The following is a 24,101-nucleotide window of genomic DNA, read 5'->3' on the forward strand; positions in this document are numbered from 1 at the left end:
AACATTCCACACACTCTATTGCAAGATGGCAGAAGGTCCAAGACCACGGAAAACTCTAAAGGAGCATTCAATGGTCCCACGCTTTTGCTGAAATAGGAAAATATTTTCTATAAATACCACATAGAAAAATGTGCAAATCACAATAGTTTACAGAAAGTTCAAAGCCACCTTCAAATGCTCCTAAGTATCAACGACACACTGGGATCTTGACAACGGTCATTTCCAACCCCCTTTCCTGTGTGGTGGCTGTCTACACACTTAAACTACGGGCAATATCTTTACAACTTAATTTTTCAACTCATTAAAATGAAATCAAGACACAAAAATTAGTTTGCAGTCCAGTTCCATGTGAAAGCCAACACAGTTCTTAAAGTCAACAAGAACGGCACCAGGTAGAGCCATGGTGGAGCTCTTCCCTCGTAGCTGTGGTAAGGCCGGAGTCCTCATGCTGCGAGGGAGCGAGGGAGCGAGGGAGCGAGGGAGCGAGGGAGCGGAGGCTTCCTGACACCCACAGTGTGTGCAGACGTCATAGTGCATTGTACTCCACACATTTGGACGGATCTGTAGGAAAGTGCTTCTGGCAAATTGTCATTAACCTCTTCAGTCCCTAGGAACACAAAATAAACGTTCATTATGACACGGCTGGACTACCTCTAACTGCCTTTCTCTGTAGTGCTCAGAAATGAGGCACTGCCAGCAATGCCACTCAGAAGTACAGGTAGACCAGTGTCCATTCATGGGTACTGTTCGTCACAACATCGTTAATCAATTTAAAAAATATGTATTCTATAGGGCTGTGTATTCTATATAGCCATTCTGAGTTTGGGTGGAGAGAAAAACGTTCAAAGATGTGGTTCTCTCAGAAAAGTTTTCCCTATCTCCAAAGTTAAAGAAGCTAAGAAGAAAGTCCCAGGACACACAGGAAGGTGATCTCAGCCCTTCCAGCCAGGGAAATTTTACCTCTGTATATAAGACATATTTTTGTTTGAAACTTTTTAAAACAAAAGTAACTACAAGGAGAAAAGAATCCCAGAAATAATATAATTTCCATCTACGTTTGAATACATGAACATACACACTCTCACAAATTTATTTTGAGCATAGATAATAACTGGCCCTCGTCAACCAGGCTGCCAGAGAGAAGTGAGCCCTAAATGACCAAGAAAACAATTCAAGGTGACAATGCCTCTCTCAGTTTGACCTTTTAAAATTCTTAGCTGGCCAGGACTTTATTTTTCTTAGCTTTCTCACTCATCACTAGTCTTTGGGGAAAAAAAGGCTTTCAAGTCTTTATGCAAATTCTTTGTATCCTTACAAACAGGTCAGGCCAAAGTAGAAACCTGCAGCAAGCCACTGCAGATTTCTCTTGAAGATAAAAATCTGTAATCAGAAAAGAATCCTACAAATTGTTTAATCCATTTCCAAATTTCTCTTGATTACAAGGAATATCTGTTAAATAGGCCTAGAATAATAATCTGGGCTATAAAAGACCATGTAGCATATTGCCTGATACTTTAGGTAGTGTTCAATTCCTTCTCTCCCCCCAAAATGACACAGAGGGTGTCTTTAAACAAGAGATTCATGACCCGGTAGAAAGAACTACAGGGCTGCAGTTATACAAACAGTAACTGAAGAACTCATGCGAAAATCCAGGGAGATAGCATTAAAAATGGCCTCAGATACGTAAAAATACATTATTTAGAACTTTTTTTGTTTGTTTGTTTTGTTTTTTTCGAGACAGGGTTTCTCTGTGTAGCCCTGGCTGTCCTGGAACTCACCCTGTAGACCAGGCTGGCCTTGAACTCAGAAATCCGCCTGCCTCTGCCTCCCAAGTGCTGGGATTAAAGGCGTGCACCACCACTACCTGGCTATTTAGAACTTTTAAACTCTAAATATTCAAACAGCTTTTTTATTTTTGTTTTTTGTGCATACTTTTAGACAGGCTGGTCTGGCACTCACACACATTCAGAAATGGGATTACATGTTTGCTGCTGGGCTCAGATCAAGTAATTCTCAGACCCAATGAGACCGTGAAAACACAATCAGTTAGCTTCCTAGTAAAACTGATAACATAAATGTCAACTACTGTGGAAGGCGCTATGGTCGACAAATTCAACATCGCTGAAACATGATGTGGAGACAGTTTAAGAGTCCTTTCCAGATCCAAATGTCGCCCACACTGAGTTCCCCAAGGCTCGGGTGGGGAGGGGTTCTCTTCAGTTAGCAGTGCGAAGGGAAGCATGTAATTTACTTTGCTCCTCACAGTTCTCCCGACAACCAGACATTTGCTTTATGATAAAGAACTTCTCTTTCGTACTCAACGTCCCCTGCTGTTGAGTTCTAATGGCATGTGTATAAAATCTCAACTGTAGCTATGGCAACATACATGACATCACTGATTTGGCATCTCTAAGAGTCCTGATGGAATAGATGGAAAAAAGGTACAGCTAGGAAAGAAGAGATACTTCAAGCAGCCGTCAAGCACGTCATGAACTGTCCTGAACAAGGAGTCAGCGTCAGGTGCCATTCCTTAACTAGAACCCTAGGCAGCCGCTCCTCAGAGAAGACATTATGAGGTACTTTTCCACACTGAGACTAAGACTTAAGAACACAGCCTCACCTGGAACATTCCTATAAGCCCTTGTAATAGGATTGATAGGTTAGCACGGGTTTTTAACATGCATGCGTCTCAGGACAGTCTTTTTTTCCCAAATGGAAACAAGTCTTTTCAGCTGAAACCCTCTGGCTTTCCACTCCCCACCACTGTGGGTGGCTAAGCTGGACAGCAGAACTCAATAACCCTGCGAACAGCTGGGAGCCAGTGATATTGTAACCGACTTCTTAAAACACAGGTTCTCATTCCAGAGCCAGCGCTGGGCTCAGACTTGTAATCCTCCTGCCTCAGCCTCCCAAGTGCTGATGACTATAGATTTGAACCCCTGTCTTTGTATTTTTATAAAAACACACATATCTGAACAAGCAGGCACTGAGCAGCACCTATGATATGCCAAGCACTGTGCCAAGCTGCAAATAAAAGGAAAAAAAAAAAAAAACCAAGCCAGGGGGGAAACCAACAAAAAGGAAACCCCACCCTCAGTAATAAGGCCAGAAGGACAAGAAAAGGTAGATCTGCCCGAGGGGATAAACTCGGTGCAAACTTGAGGCTGGGGAGGGACTGCTTAATGTGGCTGGAAGGAAAACTGAGCAAGGTAAACACTATTTTAACAGCAACAGTTGTAGGTGCAGACGAGAATAAAGGCAGTAATGACAACTCAGAGGAGACACTGCAAGAATGCACACAGCAGAGGTAGGTGGCTGTCTCCAGACAGCAACTAAAGGCTCCAGATCTCGCGATATAGAGCCGTGGAGGTTTGAAGGCAGGAGTTTATGAGTAGCATAATCCTGGGACGTGAGATTATAGTGCTCATCGGCCTTCCTCCTTCCTTCTCCAATCCCAGCCCCAGGGGTTTGCTTTAGGATAACGAGCTCTCCATACTCACTGCCCTGCTGCTGACTTCTGACCATTCATTCTCCCACCACTCTGTGTGTGAGGCTCTGCTGTGCCTGGCCACACTGTAAATGCCCCACAGGAGCCCTTGGTGGTTCTTCTTGCAAATCGTGTACTGACTTCTGACTGTGAAGCCGGGAGGATTTTCTGGGCCTTTGTCATGCCCACCGGCCGCACACATGTACATACACTACGTATTTTCTTCCTCATGCCCCTAAACCATGGTTGTAAGTGAAAGCCATATTCAAAGTTAATCTCCTAAAGGTTACACACATGTCCTCTATGCACATCTACATTATGTTATTCTAATCACTCCATTTTTAACAGTCTTTAAAAATCATAATTTGTGTAAAAAGCTTTCCCAAAAACTAGGCTAAAGTGTTTCCTCTCTCTTTGGCAGAAATGAGCCATCCTTGACGTTTCTACCAGTAATTTAAACCTAACAAGTAGACTTAGGTAAGTTAATAAGCTATATAGCGTTTGTTTGGTCTATCTGGTTAGGAAACTCCCCGAGGTGTATTTAATTTTGTGAGGAACAGAACACTTCAACTTCACAGTTGAAGTCTACAGAAGTTTGCATAAAAGCCAGAGGATGAAATCATGTTTCAGCAAACAATCTCTTGAACTGTTTCCAGTACATTCATAGAACATGTTATACCAGTATTTCAAATAAAAATAGGAGTCATGTCACTCTAAGTTTTCATTTATGTAATGTCCAGTAACAGGCAGAACTAGAAACACTTAGTCAAGAGCAGTACTGACTACGGCTGAGGGGATGTAAGAGTGCTGCCTCGCTTGCAGAGCTCCCAAGTTCGGTTCCCAGCACCCACATGACAGTTCAGAGCTGGAATTCAGAGACATAAAATATATTGAATAAGTGTTTACAAAAGAAGAGTAACACTGACTGATGGGAGAGAACATAGAAACAAGACAGTGTGAAGGAATACGCTCTACCCAGCACCACCCAGATCTTAGCTTTTAATGTGGCACGTATTACCCAGAATCCCTGAGCTATATACAACTAAAGCCATACACTTCTAACACTAAAGCATTTCTTGATGTGTTATTTTAAAAGAAGTAATTATTACATAATTTCCAAACCTCCTTAGCAAATATCTTCATGTAGAAGAGGTCTGAGTTACACATCTGCCAGAGGTTGCAAACTGATCCACAATATCACTTTATTCTTAGCAGTGTCTCTGGAACACAGCTGCTGCTGGTGAGCTCACAGGAGGTGCAGGTCTAAGATGCTTACTGTTGTTTGTTTTGGGTTTTGAGATTTGTTTATGTGTGTGAGTACACTGTCGCTGTCTTAAAACACACCAGAGGGCATCGGATCCCATTACACATGGCTGTGAGCCACCATGTGGTTGCTGGGAATTGAACTCAGGAAAAGCAGTCAGTGCTCTTAACCCCTGTGCCATCTCTTCAGTCCAATGTTTACCGTCTTAAAAAATAAAATAAAAAGGTTTGAACTTCAGGTATCATGTTGAAAACGGCCCTCTCAGAACATATTTCAAATCAACCTCACCAAGAGACCAAAAAGGTCGTTACATACAATGGAAATCAGGCCTTTTACAAACTAATGCAATGCCTGGCAGTCTTCTGCCTGAGCTGCAGCATGGATTTCAGGATAAACAACACAGTGACTCTGTGCTTAATTTCATACAATGCTAATTTTAAAAGAAAAACAAAACAAAACAAAAAAACCCTGTGGCAACATTTTCAAAATAAGAGTGTTTTTTTAAAAAGAAAAAGATTTTGGATTCTTAAGAGATTGAGTACCAAGGAACACTGGACGTCCATTTCTACAAGGCAAGGCTGACCAAAATGACCGCTAGCTACCAAGGAGACTGAGCACCTAGGCCGCCCCCATTGTACACTCAAGGCCCACTTCCTTATAGCAGAATGAGAAGGAAAACGCACAGCTCTTTTGTTTTACATGCAAGAAAATGCAGAACCAGAGGACAGGCAGGAGGCCAAGGTCGGAACACTCAGCTCCTTTGTTGTTGAAGGCCTGCAACAGGCAGAGCAATGGCCTCTAGGAGAAATGGCAGAGAAGACTTCAGACAGATGAACATGCAACTGTTAACTCAATGCTTGCAAACACTGCCACCCTCCTCCCAACTGTGGGGCAATTCTGCCTACTATAAAAATCTGTTTCGGGCTAGAAAGATGGCTCAGCGGTTAAGAGCACTGACTGCTCTTCCAGAGGACCTGAGTTCAATTCCCAGCAACCACATGGTGGCTCACAACCATGAGATCTGATGCCCTCTTATGGTGCATCTGAAGATATAGTGTACTCATATAAATAAAATAAATAATTTTTAAAAATCTGTTTCATACTGTTTTTCTGCAACTTCTTGTGACTTTCAAATAAGAAGTTTAAAAAAAGATTTTCCTAATACTAAAATTCAAACTTTACATAACTTATTTGGCCCTTCCCTGCAGAGGACAAAACACCCTCCTTCTACCATTCTGCACTACCTTATCTAGGAGTCTGTCATAAAGATTCCCATCAACAGTCTCCATCCCTAACGACTAGACAAGAACAAGACTATGAACCACAGAGGCGCCCATCCAACCACAAAGTATTTACTGAGCACTATTAACAGGTGCCAGGACAACAGTAAACTGTGTTGTCACCGCAGCACTAGGTCATCAGCAGCTGTACCACACTCGCTCCTGTGAACTGCAGTCCCAGGCCACTGTCTCACTGCTGCTCAGACTGTAGACTTGACAGAGTGGGCTGCTGGGTCCAAGGTTTTATTGTCTTCCTTACTATCAGAAACTGTCCTCTGCGCCGATGTCAAGAACTTCTGGAATGTCTACTTCTTTTGCATGCGACTATACCACTCCCTAATTTGTCCCGTCTTGACCTCAGAGACTAAACTTGTGGCAGACATCACAGAAAATTAACACTATGCCTTGAGACCAGTCAAGGCTTTGGACTCAGCCTGCAATCTTCCTATGCGCTCTTAAACTGTGTGTGCCTGCCTTTGTGAGATACAGAGCCAACCTTACTGTGCCCTAGATTTCCCATGCTGTAAGTGTTTACAGTTGAAGGCACATGCATAGCTTCCATGTTAAGTTACACACTCCATGCCCCTGACCATGATGGTATGTGTGTACGCTTATGCTGCAGTAATCCCGTGCTGACAAATCTCCACTGCCAACAGTGTGAGGATGTGGTCTGTCTGTGGTGCTGCGTGTCACTCAAGAGTCAGCTGGGTCAGTGAAGCGGCTTCCTCCCTAGCAAATGCTGCTAAGATAACTGTAAAGAATCCTCGCCCCCCCCCGCCCCCCCAGCCATGTTTCCTGTGCTGTCCAAGCCTTTATTACAGAGAAGCATGGCACACAGGAACAGACACAGACAGATCATACACACAAAACATGCCAGTACTCGTAAAGACTACAAACAGCAACAAGACTGAGCTAAATGGAGAGTTCAAATTTGGACTTGTTCTTCATAAATGAACCCAAGGGGCCCAATGTGATCATCATGGTATACACTTTCTAAAACAGTGGTTCCCAACGTGAGGGTTGTGGCCCCTTTGGCAAACCTCTATATCCAAATATATTTACATTATGACTTACGACAGTAGCAAAATAACAGTTGTGAAGAAGTCACAAAAACAGTTTTATGGCTGAGATTACCACAGCATGAGAAACTGTATTAAGGGTCATAGCATTAGGAGGGTCTAGAACCACTGTTTAAAGCCTTTGAAACTGAGCCGAATAATCCCTTTCAGATTTTGTTATCCAGGCTAACACATCATCCAAGTCAATGAGAAAAACACTAGAAAGTCACTAACATGTCCCTAGCATCTGCTCAAGGAGAGACTTCAATCCCTTATTTAGTACTCAAGGCTTCCTCATTCAACAGGCTGAAGCCAAAACATCATGTCCTCTCCCTAACCATCTATAGGATGCCATCCAACTCGCCCTAACCATCTGACCTTGACTATTTAGCCCAGGCTAGCCTTAACTCGAGATACCGTTGTGACTCATCTCAAAACTTCCAATCCTCCTCAGCCTCCAAGTGACGAAACCACAGCCATCAAACCTGGCTGAAAAGTAGAGATAAACAAGGAAAAGATGATAGCTTATTCCGAAGTGCTTGCTGCCCAAGCAAGAGAGTTTAGACCCTAGAAGTCAGTAGTCAGGCACAGTGGTGTGCATCTGTAAGGCCAGGCCTGGGGAGGCCAGCACAGGAGGACTCACAGGAGACTTGCTGCTGGCCAGCTAATCGGGCTAATCGAGTACCACGGTAGGGACCTTGTCTCAATAAACCAACACAGGTGGAGGCTGGCGAGACCGACCAGGGAGATGCCTCAACGATTAAGACCACTCACTGCTCTTACAGAAGACACAGGTCAGGTTCCCAGGACCTGGGGTGGCTCACAATTCTAACTTCAGTTCCAGGGGCTCAAACACTCTTTCTGGCCTCCCTGGGCACAAGGCACACATATGGTACACTTAAACATATGCAGGCAAAACATTCATACACACAACATAGAAATATTCCCTTTTCTAAAGGTAGCCATCCTGAGAAACAACTCTGAGGCTAGCTTCTGGCCTCCAAGTGCACATCCAGGTACACGCACCTCCCACACACAAACACACACCCACGCGGCATTCATGCACACACACTTTTTTTTTGAAAGAATATTTTTTAAAATAGAAAACTATAGTAGTTTTATTTTATTACTATTTTTTAAATGTATGAGTGCTCTATTTGCATGTACATCTGCATGCCCAAAGAAGGCACTGGATCCCATTACAGATGGTTGTGAGCCACCATTTGGTTGCTGGGAATTGAACTCAGGACTTCTGGAAGAGTGGTCAGAACTTTTAACCACTGAGCCACCTCTCCAGCTTCCCCCCACTTTTAATATATAAATAAACTAGAAATCCTCTTAAATAAATTACATATGTATATAAAAACTAGTCCAGGAGGAAGGAGAAACCACACAGTGTCTACAAGAAATGTTGTCTTTAAAATTATCTAACTGTATGAACGTTTAAACAGTATCATTTACCCATAGTATAAATGAGCATGATTAACAAATTTAACCCTTGGAAATTAGAATCAATTATCAAAGGAAAAAACCTTTTCTAATTCAAAGCGTTAGCCTTTACTACAGTCATCTGTGGTTTTAAGAAATGAAAATCGGGCCAGTGAGATGTTCTGCTGATAAAGGCTTGCAGCTAAGCCTAATGACGTGAGTTCGATCCCTGGAACCTGCAAAGGTAGAGAAGAACCAGGGCTCTGGCCTGTACATATGCACCATTGCACAGCACACATGCCACCCCTCACTCACAATAAAAACATTAATAGAATCCTGAAAATTAAAAACGGAAAGTCTTCGAATTTACCCAAGTATATGTGAACTGTACAAACTGCACAATCAACACTAGGGAGTCAGGCTGAGATGTTTTTAATGCTAATAAATGTGAATAAGGCACAAAGTATGTCATACAAATGACCAGTCAGCAATTGGAACTAAGAGACAAACAAAGATAATTCATGAGTGGTGACAACCATTCTCTAGCTTAGCATATGAATGCAATTTTACGCAGTTAAGAAGATTTTAAGTACATTTCCAGAACTCATCTTCAGTTTTAAGAGCCGCCACCTGACAAGCCGTTCCATACAATTTGGGATCTGTAACAGTTTGCCAAATAGATCATAGTTGGTTCTTTTTTTTATTCACATCAAGGTTTCAATACAAACAAGTTTGTATGAGGCATATATAATTTAAAAAAAAAAAACAAGTACAAATACTTCAGACTTAGTTGCATAATTAAAAAAACATTTTCATATGCTACTTAAAAATAACTATAAACACTGAAGCCAAGACTCCACTTTCCATACCTTCTTAGGTTACCATACACTAAATCCACATTCCAAGTCATATTATCATAAAACACTCTAAACTGGCTGTCCTAATGAAGCCCTGTATTTCTCTTATGTGCCCAATCTGTAATTTCTTTGTTTGAAGCAAGTTGGATATGATTCATACCTGGACTATATATATAAGAAGACCCTGTTTCAAAACAAACAAACAAAAAAAAATTCCAAGAGTTTTGTTTTAGTCCTAAGCAAATTAAAAGCCTCATGATTTCCCCTCCCTTCCATCAGGTATGGAAGTCGTGGTGTCCTTTGCTCTGTGAAGCTAAAAGGGAACTCCCCTGTAACCTCCTCACTGCGCCCCACTCACTGGCAAGTCACTTCTCTGGGGTTTCATTCTCCACACTTCCAGTTACCTCAGTCAACTGTTCTCACAGCTTGACGATGCTTCCACAGGATCACTAGAAGCTCAGCAGGAGCCTCCAGCACCATAGCACCACCTCCAGCACCAGCCTCACTTCATCTCCTTCTGCAGAAACTGTACCTCCTGGTAGCACAGAGGTGAGAGCACCATGTTTCCCGGGAGGCCATACTCACACAATTTTCATTACAGAATATCGTTACAACTGCCCTTTTTTATAACCAGTTATTAACAACCCCCTCCTCTGTCCCTCCTACCCCTGTGTATTATGATTATCTGAGACATGATCTCCCTCTTTATTCCAAGCTGGCTCAGAACAAGGTTCTCCTGACTCCACCAATGAAGTACTAGAATACAGGTACATGCCACCATGTCTACTCAGCCTAATTAATAAACCAAATTTTACCATAGTTGAGTAAGTATCTGGGCTCTGGGGTAGACTGTACAGGGTTCAGTACTATCTAGTATTTCTGGTGTCCACTGGAGGCTGTTGAATGCACTCCCTGCAGAGAAGGGAGCATAAGCCTTCTTACATTTTAGAGTTCTACGTTTGGAGAATTAAAGAACGTTGGTTTAGTAACAGCAACTGCTGTACAAGCCTGATGACCTGAGTCGAATTCTCAGAACACACACAAATGTAGGTGAGAACTAACTCCACAAAGTTGTCCTCTGATGCCTATATGCATGCCCAGGCACGTGCATGCACACACACAAACACGAACACGCACGCACATGCACAAATACACACATACACATCCCATTATTTTAAAAAGAAAAAGACTGTTAGAGCAAATCTTGTCCTGCTTACCTGAATGTATTTCCGTTGGGTTTCATCATTTAAAACATGCGCAACATGCTTGGAAAAGATCTTCTCCCTGCCAGTTCTGGCATGGATACCAACCATGGTGACACCGATAGGCCAGGGGGCATTGCCAATGGCCATCTGAAGGTAAGCATCATTCGCCTGAAACAAAAGTTAAAGAAATCTAAAAGGAAAAATATATTGGCTCAAATGTGTACTTCCAGTCCTGCATAGCCCTCCTTCCTGACCAACATTTTATCTACCTCTTGGCAAAGATATTATGTTCCATTGCTCTAATCAAAAATTAAAGTTTGGGGTGACTTACAGCCTGCCCAGAAACACAAATGCCCATGAAAACACGAGTCAATACTAGCAGAAGTCAATACCAATGAGGAAGAAACACCCCGTTCTAGCCTTTGTGCATGGAAACCAATGCATTTCAGACTGAAACAGCAGGCAGTTCATTTCACGTGCTAACAGATACTGTTTTAGATTCAGTCTCCAACACATGGAGCTGGAAGGCGGACAGCAGCTAGCTAGCCTTTCACCACCCAGCCTGCCATCATATTCACTGTCCACACAGCACCGTGGGGCTCTGGAAGCAGTGGGGGGACGGGGGGGGGGGGGGGCGGGCGATGCTTTATCTGCTGGGACAACCACATAGGGTCCCCAAGCCTGGACACGGGCTCACGGGTCACACAGCTGAAGCATGTGAGCACGGGAACTTTCCACCTTGACCCCCAAGACTCCTACTTGTCCAGAGCCTAAAATAAAAGCTATGAAAATCAAGACAGAAGTCAGTGAACACAAAGGGCTTGGTTTACAGTCAAGTCTGGCTAGCTGAGAGAAAGGAGGGAAAACAGAACAAAACACAGGAACTTCTAAAGCTCCCCAAGGACAGCAAGCAGGCTGCACACAAGCCCTCGGTTAACTGGGAGGGCACATCCACCCTAGGGATACCTGTCACCTTGCTCCGCAGCATATCTTTTTTTTATATATATATAGTTAGTTTTTACATTGTTCTTTTTTTTTTTAAAGATTTATTTATTTATTATATGTAAGTACACTGTAGCTATCTTCAGACACTCCAGAAGAGGGCATCAGATTTCGTTATGGATGGTTGTGAGCCACCATGTGGTTGCTGGGATTTGAACTCCAGACCTTTGGAAGAGCAGTCGGCGCTCTTAACCATTGAGCCATCTCCCCAGCCCTCTGCAGCACATCTTAAGGGTTTAATTTTAAAGGGAATTCTGTGTGGTTTTGGTCACTGGCTCTCATATGTTAACTTCCACACAGGTTTTCAACTGATACAATTTCCAATTTCCCACATCTCTAAAACCCAAAGAGAATTTCCCAACACATTAAAATGTACTAGTTCTCAACGTCACTTATATAAAGTAAGCTTCCACCTGACTTTGATATACATTGTGAGAAAGATAATGACAAAGGCATCGGCTAGAGCAGGCAGTGATTAGTGCTGTCTGCCATGACCAACTGTGCCATGGATTGCCATACACTGCCATGCAGTCATCCTTACTAAACACCATGAAGGGGAGGGGAATAATGATCAAAACACGCATGCTCAGAGAACTAAAACAAGCAAAACAAAAGACTCATGCAACTAGCAGAAACTAAGAATGAAAAGCTACCTCTACTGGAACAACTGGCTTTAATAATAAATCCCTCCATGACCCAATGCTCTCATCAAGTCACTGTATCATCTGAGAATGCTAGCAGTTCCCTCTTCCCCTCTCTAGTGCTCTAGCACTGCCTCTGGGACTCAAAGACCTTCACTCCAGGCTTTGTGGGCACCTCAGTGTCATATCTTCAGTATCCAGAAGGCTTCTCTCCCTTCTACAACTGCCTTCCCTCCAATGCCCGCATCTAAGCTCGCCCCAATAGTCCTGGATCCTAGAGTGCATTCCAACAGCTCTCCTGAGAGCTAAGGCATTGGAGTGAATAGCAACCACCCTCCCAGCAAGCAGTCTGCTACCTCCACAGTACTGTAAGGGGGGTGAGTCCCAGCAGCCTTCCATGAGCAACTTCCAAACACAGAAACAACCACAATGCATACGTAAGGTCCTCGGAATCAGCCAGGACAACAGCTCAGCTATGTTACCAATTAACTAAGCTTTGCAGTGGTCTGAAGAAGCTTGCTTGTAGGGGAGGATCTGTTCCATGCCGTGATGGACTATTTATACACTCTGATATTCAAGCCCATCCATAGACGAGCATGCCTATGCATCGCACATGCTCTGAAGAACCCTTAACCAGCTTTTAAAATGACTAAGAAACAAAGATGAGGTCTCAAGTTTGTTACTCAATGTCAAGAGAACAAAAAGGCTTTCTCCTCCCACCTGCTTCATGCTTCACACTCATTCTTAAATGTACTCTGTAAAATTCTCCCCATTCCATAATGTCACAGCAACTATAACACATAGTATAATTTACCTTCACGTACTCTCTCTGCAACATGAACTTAATAATATCTGTTATTGATTCTTTAATATCAGCAGGAAGATTCTGAAGAGAGACAAAAACAACTAGTTTTAGAAGCTACCATATGTAGTGAAAACTACTTATTCTAAATATTCTGATTTAAACAAACAAAAGTATGAGTTTAGAAAGAATCTTCCAGAAGCCTCACCCTTTTCCGGAGCTTTCTGAAAAGCGGTCTGAGGTAGGACTCCGTCTGCTTCTGGGTAGCGCTGTTCAGTTTGCCCTGCACACTGCGTTTCACGTAGTCCTCTCTGGCATTCAGTTCTTTAGCCCAAACACCAAGAAGAAACTGTTGGGAAAAAACATTAAGGCTGCAGTGCCCCCCAGTGGTGTGTGTGGAGACGCTCCCAACACGGACAGTCGGCATAGAATCAGCCTTATCACTGCTTGAGTAAGCTGTCATCTACTAAGATTTAATTAACAAACAACTTGTTTGTTTCATCATGTGCTTCAAAGTCAAGACACCCAATTTATGTACATGATGAAGATGGACCACTTCCGAAAAAAAGAGCTATCAAATTCCTCAATGACTGGATTGAAATAAACTCACTATATTTTTATTTGTACCTATTACGCACAATTCAAATAATCTGGGTTTTTCATATATATGCACTTTGATATTTGATCAGTGTTTGAAGTATGTTATATACTATTTGGACTTACACAGAACAGAGTAATCAATTTTAAAATCCAACCAACACCCAACTAATGGTGAAGGAAAAGAAATAGATAGATAGATAGATGATAGATAGAGAGATAGATAGATGATAGATAGATAGAAAGAAAGAAATAGATAAATAGATGATAGATAGATAGATGATTGATAGATAGATGATAGATAGATAGATAGATGATAGATGGATAGATGATAGATAGATAGAAAGAAATAGATGATAGATAGCTAGATGATAGATAGATAGATGATATAGATAGATAGATGATAGATAGATAGATGATAGATAGATGGATAGATAGATGATAGATAGATAGAAAGAAATAGATGATAGATAGATAGATAGATAGATAGATAGATAGATAGATAAGTAAGTAAAACTCTGAGAACTGTGATCCGTGCCGAGTTCTCAGCCTGGCAAAGGAACCCAGAGCCCCTTGGGTGTAACAAATATTTAAATGAATTTGTCTGCAGACAAATATTTAAATGAATTTAGGATCTGACCATGTTCTCCCTAGATAAGTAAAGAGAACTGCTGACAGCAAATACAGAATTAGTCAAGAAGGAAGCCCAGTACTCAGGAAGGCGCCTTGCTCGATCCATGGCTAGCTCTGCTCACTCTGTGAGAGGCCCTTCCCTAGCTCCCTCTCTCTGCCCACCACCTCCCTGGCACAGCTCTCTAGAGTATCTGAGTCGAACAGGAAACTCCAAATGCTGTGGTCACTCTATGCTGTAATCACTGTCCCTGGCTTTTGGGCAAAGCCCACCCAGAAAGCAGACACACACTTCCATCCATAATCCAGCACACAGGGTGAGAGGCTCCAGCGGCCTAGCACTTAGCAGCAGGCACTCACATGGCAAGTACAAATGCTGGGGAAGTACCCTCCCCAGGATATTCCCCGTGTAGGAGAGCTTCCTACACATCCGCAATGGTCTCCGGCCCTTCCCTACAGCACTCACCTTCAGGAACTTGGTGATGATGTCCATGTCCTTATGATCGTCACCTTTCCCTAAGGACTCCCCCAGTGCCTCAAGAGGAAAAAGAAAACATGCCTGTTCACTAACACATAGCAATTTAAAAAGAAGGTGTACAAGTGTATGTGACCAGCAATCGGTTAAAAAGGCTTTAATAATGCATAGACAAGTCAGAAAAAACTGCACATTTCTATGTAGAGATGCGCTACCTCTTATGCATGGAGAGGTAAGAGTCAGCAAAGTGGCTCAAGGGTAAAGTGCTGCCTGCAGAGAGAGGCAGACTGGACAGCCTGAGCTCAATCCCCAGAACCCAGGTAAAGGTGGAGAGAGGATCAGGCCTGCACAGTCGCACTCTGCACTCCACACACATGCAGTGGCAGATGTCCCTGCCACAAACCACGCACACAGCACACATACACACAGTAATAACTCAAAATAGTTTACAGACTGTTACTGCCTTTTGCTACATATCTGTGTTTGGACGTGTGTGTGTGTGTGAGAGAGTATGGGAGCTTAGAGTCCGGAGCTGCAATGTGAGCCGTTCAGCATGGGTGCTGCGAATCAAGCCGGAAAGAGCAGTGCACGGTGTCTATCACAGTTGAGCCACCTCAGGCCCCAATTTTGCAAATTTAACATAAAACATCAATGAAAACATTGATGGATAAAATTCTCCTAGATGGATAAAATGGCCTAAAATCAGATTATGCTGGTGACAACACCCTGTGGATATATATCATGAGCCACTCAACTGTATACTTGATTTTGGTAAATTATATTGCATGCAAATATCTTAAGAGAGTTCAAAAAAATAGGGAAGAAAGAGAGGAGGACTAGAGGGAGGGTTAACAGGACAGAGGGAGGGAACAAGCCTGAGTGACAATCGATAGCTCACTCAAATTATTTAGTAAAAGTTACAGAGCATCCCAAAGAGGAGCTGGAAGAGGATGCAGTAAAATGGTGTCCTTCACTGCGACCTCACTCTAGAGAGCCCTACATTTTCAGAGACCAGAGACTAAAGCAAGCACAAGTAACAGCTTGTGTTGTGTTAAACAGAAAGCAAACAAAGAACTCTGACCTGCACTTGTTACATGCTAGATACTTACATGATACTGTTTTTCATGAAGATTACACATATCATTCACATGCATCACGGTGCCAGAATCAGGAGGCTATACCGTGGCAAGTGCTAGCAGAAATGCAAGGACACGCCCCTCATGTGCTGCTAGTGGGACAGCCCTGAGACAACCATGCCACAGACAGAGCAGTTTGGTAGTACTCAGACAAATTGAATATGTGTGTATAAGCCCCACAATTCTGTTCCAGTTCATGTCCATGGCTAAGGAGGAGCTGAGAGCAAGCAAAGTGCCCACTGTTATAAGAAATCTAAAATACAAGCATGCCGTAATATATAACCAATCCAAAGCAAGAAAAGCAAGTGTGGATCTTAAACACAGTGTGAAATGGGGAAAAGGAATAAAATAAAGATTCCCACAACACACAATATTACTTTACATGAACATAAAAACTGCAGCGCCGCCAGCAAATAAAGGGATGCAAATACTACAGTGATCACTTCTGAAGGTAGGAAATGTGAGTGAACGAGAAAAGCCAGTGCCTGCATGCCAAGGATGGCATGCGCTGTGCAGGAACACGGCTCAACTCAGTGACTTGCTCCTCAGGAGGAAGGGATGCAGGGGAGCAGGTTCAGGGCGGGTAGACTACCTCTAATTCTTCAATGGTGGTGTTTTCCTCGTGAACTTTCAGGTCATTCTGTGTGTCCTCCTCTCCAGGTTCCTGACCACCCACAATTTCATTCAAGTACTGCTGGTCAATCTTGTCCAAAGCTGCTTTCAGATCATTCCTTAAGCCCTAGGGTGAGAACAAGAAGCGCACCAGTTAGGAAGTGTCACCGTGTGTGTGTGTGTGTGTGTGTGTGTGTGTGTGTGAGTGAGAGAGAGAGAGAGAGAGAGGAGAGAGAGAGAGAGAGAGAGGAGAGAGAGAGGGGAGAGAGAGAGAGAGAGAGAGAGAGGGGAGAGAGAGATCTGTGCTCGTTTATGCTCATCACGTCGTACATTGCAGGCTGAGATGTAGCTCAGTCAGCAAGGGCTCGTCTAGCGTGCACAAAGCCACCCAGGACTGGGAAATTGGTCATGATAGAACAAACCTGTAGTCACAGCACTTGGAGATAGAAGCAAGAAGACCAGATGGTTCGTTTCGAGGCCAGCCTGGGCTACATGACCTTATCTCAACCTTCCCTTCCCAAATCCACACCCAGAAGTACACGCCATGTTAAGGGCTTGTCAAAACTAGGGAAGGAAGCAAACCATTGTGCTTTAAAAACTTGCTTTTGTTTTGGTTTCTCTGTGCAGTCCTAACTGTCCTGAAACTAACTCACTCTGTAGACCAGCATGGCCTCAAACTCAGAAATCTGCCTGCCTCTGCCTCCCAAGTGCTGGGATTAAAGGTGGAAAATAATTCTTATAAAAATAGTGGAAAGAATATATGCACACTGTCCAGTCTACTGCTAAGAAAAAAAAAAACCAGACATGTTAGAAATCTAAAAATCTCATCAAAACCATATTGTTTTTCTAATAATAAAACTTAGTGAATGTGACCAAGTTTCATTCGAGGTCCCCAATCCATTTTTCCAGGTCACAAACATGTTTTACCTCATTTCAATTGCTCTGAACTCCCTATGTCAATGAAAAACAACAACAACAACAACAAGAAAAAACCAACCACCACCCGGTGTCTCTTTAAGCCAGGCTCTAAACTTTGTTTCTACCAAAGATACATTCAATGTATCTCTAGGCTTGAATATTTAAATTAGGAGAAGAGAACAGGCTCCCTTAGCACGAGCTATGAGACAAAGAACAGGGCTGGGGATGCTGAGCAGAAGAGCTAGGAAGCAGGGCTGGGGATGCTGAGCAGAAGAGCTAGGAAGCAGGGCTGGGGATGCTGTTACAAACCTAAAAATCCAAGGAGCTAAGGAGCAGAGTAGGAGATGTTATGTGGCAGGGCTTGAGAGCAAAGGTAGACGTGGTTCAGACCTGTGCCGTATGGGAGTTCTTGAGCAACTTACCTTTATGCCTTGGCTGCCTAGTCTGTAAAATAGGATTTGTTCTACCCACTGCGTAGAGTTGTTACAAGAAGTCATTGTCGGTCTATTTTACATTTACTATATGCTAGGGCAGTTCTCAAACTCTAACATAGTTCCTTTCTGAGCTAATAAAGGCAGTGTGCACCCTCAATGCTCACCGCATCCTACCATCCATCTATCCTAGCATCAACACACACACTTGAGTTGGAATATTCAACTCAAACACTTTTAATTTAGCAAACATTGCTGGCTTGCTCTATGTAATGTACAGACCAGGTTCCCAATGGTTACTACATTTAATTCTCAAGACAGCCCAGTGAGCAGAAGGTCCCACCACCTCTACTTCACAAGTGAGGACTGGAGTAGATTACAAGACTTGCCACTGGTCACACAGCTAATGATTAGCATCCAGGAATAGACCCCAGATCCTTTAGACCTATGCTCTTTCCTCAGAACCTTTAGATGTGAGGTCTAGGCCACAAATACAAAGACAAAACAGCCCTGGCCCCAGAATAGGATAAACACACCCCAAACTCTGCCATTAGTGAAACACACTATGTGCATCTGCAGAGGTTAATTATGGGAGGAGCACAGAGAAGGAAGCAACGCATTCTTTCTGATGGGGACTGTGGTTAGGTTAAAAAAAAAAAGGTAATTTTTGCATTGTGTCTAGAAGAATAAAGACAATATTTTCAGAGGCTTTTTAGAGAAAGACACTGCAAGCACATCATTAAAGACAAAGAAGAGCACAAATATCCCAGGAGCTCGGTACCACAGGGCTGGACGGGCACTGCTGAGATTCAATGCAGAAAGAGGTCCGGAAAGAAGGAAAGCAGAGAGGAAGCACTAACTAGCAAACAGAACACATGGAGCAAGACCCCTAGCCAGCCCCCAGCTATTCCCACCACTCCAACCGAGACAGTAAGCCTGTGCGTAAAGACAGGATCAGGCCGGGGGTTGGGAGAAGGCTCCTCACACAGGCAACCATTTCCCTTGGACTGCAGTCACACAAAGACTTTATGCAAAGGTCTGCCGAGCTTAGACCAATCAAATGATAGAACTGAGTTTTTCTGGTGTCATTAAAGTCACAAATAACCAAGAGTACTTAATATTACTAAACTGCTTCACAGCACCAAGTTTTGGGATGGAATGTTAAAAGCCAAAGAAAATCATACCCATCTTTCAGCATTTAACAGAGTGAATTGATAAAAAGCTAAGGAAGCCACAGAGGAGCTGAACAAACAGTGCCCTGGCACCTACAGAACAAACATCCACACCCAAAGCACGCTCTTCAACTGCCGCAGAGCAGACCAGATGCTGGGCACCAACGCATAACCAGAGCCTCCTACGCAAAATACAACCGTTACTGCTAGAAGAAAACGCAAACATCTCTTCAAGCCCTTGGCATAAGCAAAGAATTCTCAAGCAGAACACAAAACCAACAACTATTGAGAAGATTAAATTAAAATAAATAAATAAAAATTAAGAAAGGATTCGTTAACTGGGACTCCATTAAGAAAAGAAGTAATATACCACCGAGGACCAAGCAAGTCACAAAACCTACCTGTGCTCCTCACCTGGGCTCATCTGCAGCGCATATGTGAACTTCCAACTCATTAATAAAGGACAGACCAGTTAAAAGATGAACACAGGGCTCTCATAAGCCTGTGATGGTTGCTCTCACCTGTGGGACTTACGGAGACAGATCTCCCGGGTAGCTAGGATTCCTGAGACTGGGACAACTCAGTCTGGATACCTGCACTAAGTGTAGGGGTCCCATCCCATGGCCTGTGGTCCCTGACAGAATGAAGAGAAAAAGAGCCAAACACCAGCACAGATCCCTCTGTTCCTGTGTGTGCAATGTGACCGACAACCCCTTGCCTTCCCTGCTCTGGGGACAGTATCCCTTCAAAGTGTCACCAAACTAAACCATTAACCTTCCTTGTTTTGTGAGGTCCCTTGTCACAGCAATGAAACAGTACAAACATCGGACACAGGAAGGTAAGTATGAAAAGATGTCCACTCATCTTCACATCAGGGACATGAATAAAGTCATGAGGTTCTACACATACAAGAAAGAGAACAGTTTAATTCTCAGACTAACAGCCCCACAGGTGGGTCTTTAGACATGCCCCGCTTAGAAAGCACACATTTACTCCTTTCATGGGCAATGCTGCCTGTGCTCGTTTCCTCAGAAAGTAGAGTGGGGGACCTCCTCCCTGAGATACTGCTTACGAGTGTTCCTGACAGCAGTGGTCCCACCCCAGAAACAAACTGTGGCGTGTTCATGGAAGCACAGTAACTGAGCAGTAACAGGAAACGGAGAGTGCACGGATGGCACGTTCAGAAATGCCACGCTGAGTAGATGGAGCTGTGTCTATCTATCCACGTGAAATGTAAAAATGCTAACACCAAAACCAAGTAGAACTTAATTCACAGTGTCTTCAGTCAGAAAGGGAGCTGCCTGGGGACAGAAGTGACACAGAACTGGGTGACAACAATATCTTTTACCCTTAGACTGTGCTGCTAATGCGCTCACATGCTATTTAACAAAACAGATGAATTATGCGTAAGACACAGCCTTCCCTTAAAAGCGGAAGACTTACTATGATGCTAACAGTCAAACCCCATGCTGCCCAGCTTCCGTGGGGCTATCCTGTCTTCAGGCTTGGTCTTACCTTGTTAACTTCTGGTGTAAGAATCTCTATCTTCCTTAAACGCTGGAAAGCATCATAGTCGGTTTCCCCAAACAGTCTAATTGGCTCTCCTCTTTCTCTCAGTCTTCTGATGACCTAGGAAGAGAAACACCTGGGAGACTTCAAAGAGGAAAAAACCTACATAAACATCTCAAAATAACGTGCATGTTTATCTTAAATGAAAACCTAAGTTTAATAAATATAATTTAATTATCCAAATAGGTGTTTCTGAATGAAATATAAAATCCTTCATACTTTTTGAAGGATTTTTGGGTGGGCAGTGAACCATGAGGTGTGTGCAGAAGTTGGAGAAAAACTTAGAAGAGTTGGTCCTCTGCCATCTGGGCCCCAGAGATTCAATGTAGCAAGGCCATTCTCCACTGAGTAACTATGACAGCACAGGAACCCTGCAAGCCAATTTTAACATCTTTCTCTCTTATAACAGATACATTGTGAATCAAAGGGGGAGTACTTTACACCAACACTATTTGACACAAATATCTCATAAACTGTTGTTTCTCTGAATAATTCCTAGCAAATAGTCTGATATATGAATCTGTAATGGAAATCTAGAGCAAGCAACCATAGCATAGACACCAACACACAAACACTGTCAGACATAACACAAGGGCCACACTGTCGGCCCTCTTCTCATACAACCATGACCACACAGTACTTTTCTTTAAGCCTATGCTAATACATACGTCAGTGACCAACCACCACTTTGAAATTAAAAAAAAGCACAAACTGTGTTTGCTCTCCCAGGATTTCACTCAGCAGACAGGCCATGTTATGACAACACTCTAACAGTTTCTAACTAGCCGCTTCAGTCCTCTGGAGACTTGTTTCAGCAGGGGGATCAATCTGCACAGCAGGTCACACACGAAGAAAGGAAGGAAGGACAGACAGACAGCATGACCAGGGGAAGGAGTGGGCACTGCAGCACCACAATCAAACCCATGTCCCAGACTCAGACAAGAAAGGGACCTGGGGTTACATGGCCACACGCAGGGCTTTTAAAGCCTGGGAACTACTTCAGTCCCGACTTGGGTTACTGACTACATTGGGGATTGTTTCATAATTAGTCTGTACTATGGATTTTCTACACTTTGAGTACATCTTTCATTGAAAAACGAGAAACAAACTATGTAATCAAGAAAATAAAGGTTTTTCCAAATTAAATAAGTAAGTCAATAGATAAATAAATGCCACGTGGTAGCCAGGCACTCTACCAACTGCACCATCCTTAGCTCTCCAACACATTTTCAGTGACTGGAACAAAGCATCAAAGTCTGTCATGTCATCTGTGTGCAATTATGTCTCCGTGAGGACTGAGCACTGACTGGAAATAGGTCAGAAGAGAACACATTACTCAAAATGTATGGAAGCCATGTTCATTTACGTTCATATCATAGGAATAGGTTAATTTGTTAATAATAGTTAAAGTAGACCAGACTGTGGGTAGACACTACAGATCAGACTGTAAACCAGTATAACACATAAATGTCTACAATGCTATTTGATAACATGCATGTTTGATAACATATAAACAGGTCTTTAAAACATACTAAGTCAGGGCTGCAGAGATGGCTCAGTGGTTAAGAGCATTGGTTACTCTTCCAGAGGACCCTGGTTTGATTCACAGCACCTACATGGTGCCTCACAACTGCCTGTAGGGAATCCAATGCCTTTTTTGACCTCCACAGGCACCAGGTATACACATAAGCACACATACATACATGCATGCAAAATACTCACACACATAAAGAAAAATTAAAAAACTAAACGTATACATTCTTATATATATATATATATATATATATATATATATATATACACATATGTATATATATATGCATGTACATATGTATGTATACATATACACACAAAGTGTCTGTCCTACAAACCATGCTCCTAGAACTTTTTCAAGGGACATAATCATAATTAGGCATGAAATAATATCTCAGAAGGGGTTCATACTATCATTTACAAGGAAATGCTGACGCAATCTAAAGACAGTGAAATAGAAACACTTTAAAAGCATGGCAGAAAAAAAGAACAAAAAACAAAAAAACAGGACCTAGGAAGGGGAGGCAGGAAAATAAATACTATGAGGCAGACTATGGTACATAGCAAATTTCAGTCCAGCCTGGGCTATACAAAACTCTATCTCAAAAAAACAAAAACAAGAAAGAAAAAAGTTAAGGTTCAAATACACAGTGAGAAATTATACAGACAGGAAAAACTATGTAGCACTAAAAAGGGGGAGGGGACTTATACAGATCTTTGTGTTTTAATCTGAAAAAAACAAAAAACAAAAAAAAAAACAAAAAATAAGAGATGTAAACAGCAGAACAGTAGTACTTAAACCATTTTAGACAATAATGTAAGTATAATTACTTAGAATGTGTAAGTTTATACAGATGTTTGTTTAAACTTATACCATTGTTAGGAAAGAAAGACTACTGGGTGGTAAGGGAAGGCTTATTAATGGAAGGCATTTGCTGCATAGCCTGGTGACCTGGGTTTGATGCCTGAAACCCATGGAAAGGCTGAGGGAGAAAACTGACTGCACAGTGCTGTCATCTTACCTCCACACGTGTCCTGACACATGTGCCCACACACATCATGCACTCACACAGTCATGTTAAATATGTCTGGGGTGGGGGGTGGGGAGGGAGTGCGTTATATGTGCATTTTCCCTGCATTTAGGTCTGGTGCCCAAAGAGGCCAGAAGAGGGCACTGGATCCCCTGAAAATGGAATGACAGGCAGTTGGGAGCCACCCCCCAATGTGTATGCTGGGAATCCAACTCCACTCCTCTTGAAAAGAAGCCACTGCTCTAAGATTTGGCTCCTGCTTTTTGTTGTTACTGTGGTTTTTTACAGTAAGAATACTATCAAAGGAAAAGATTTCCAAGTTCATGGAAAACAAAAAGTCAAGTCATCTCACTTCGGAAATAACTTACCCAAGTCTAGTGTAAATGTTTCTTTCTGACTACAAAATAAACAGAACCTTACCTCTTGCCTAGAAAGAGTCATAGGAAGTTTTTCCTCTGCTAGTTCAAGTTCCAGCACTGGATTTGACGATGTTAGTGGTTTCTGGTCATCCTCTTTTGGTTGTATCTATTAACAGGCCAAAGAAATGAAATTCAAACTTACCAACATGTATTTCTATTCACCATCTAATCACCTTAGCATCGCAGACACGAGTGTTCCTGCTGAAGGAAGGGCTGCAGAGTAACTGTGCATGCTTCCAAGAGCTGACCAAGCACCCACTCAGGAGCATGACACGTGGAGAGCATGCACACAGCAGAGCACGTTCTTGCTATAAAGAGTCACATATGTACAGTGCTTTCCAAAATAAAGAAACTCAATGGTGCCTAAATATGAACTTAATTTCTCCCCAGACACTGAAACAGCCCACATTCTCTCTTTTTTTGTTTTGTTTTTATTTGTTTGTTTTTGTTTTTAGACACAGGGTTTCTCTGTATATCCCTAGCTGTCCTGGAACTCACTCTGTAGACCAGGCTGGCCTCGAACTCAGAAATCCTCCTGCCTCTGCCTCCCAGGT

At 42.7% G+C, this 24,101-nt stretch overlaps 1 protein-coding gene across 4 annotated transcripts in view; it reads right to left on the reverse strand.

Annotated features, from left to right (window-relative positions):
• Prpf18 (pre-mRNA processing factor 18) overlaps positions 1-24,101 on the reverse strand; it is a 30,021-nt gene continuing 5,920 nt past the window's right edge. For 2 of the 4 annotated variants that reach the window (XM_021156491.2, XM_029473966.1), the window contains 8 exons: positions 23,549-23,653; positions 20,511-20,624; positions 16,455-16,601; positions 14,718-14,786; positions 13,233-13,373; positions 13,037-13,108; positions 10,592-10,747; positions 1-607 (listed from right to left, as the gene is read on the reverse strand). In XM_021156491.2, coding sequence (XP_021012150.1) covers positions 527-607; positions 10,592-10,747; positions 13,037-13,108; positions 13,233-13,373; positions 14,718-14,786; positions 16,455-16,601; positions 20,511-20,624; positions 23,549-23,653 — 885 coding nt within the window. In that variant the 3' untranslated portion in view covers positions 1-526. Of the gene's footprint in view, positions 608-8,485; positions 9,910-10,591; positions 10,748-13,036; positions 13,109-13,232; positions 13,374-14,717; positions 14,787-16,454; positions 16,602-20,510; positions 20,625-23,548; positions 23,654-24,101 lie in introns of those variants that run through there. The other 2 variants (XR_003835946.1, XM_029473967.1) reach the window with 2 other exon arrangements.

Source organism: Mus caroli, chromosome 2 (genome assembly GCF_900094665.2).
Source record: "Mus caroli chromosome 2, CAROLI_EIJ_v1.1, whole genome shotgun sequence".
NCBI classification, from domain to species: domain Eukaryota; kingdom Metazoa; phylum Chordata; class Mammalia; order Rodentia; family Muridae; genus Mus; species Mus caroli.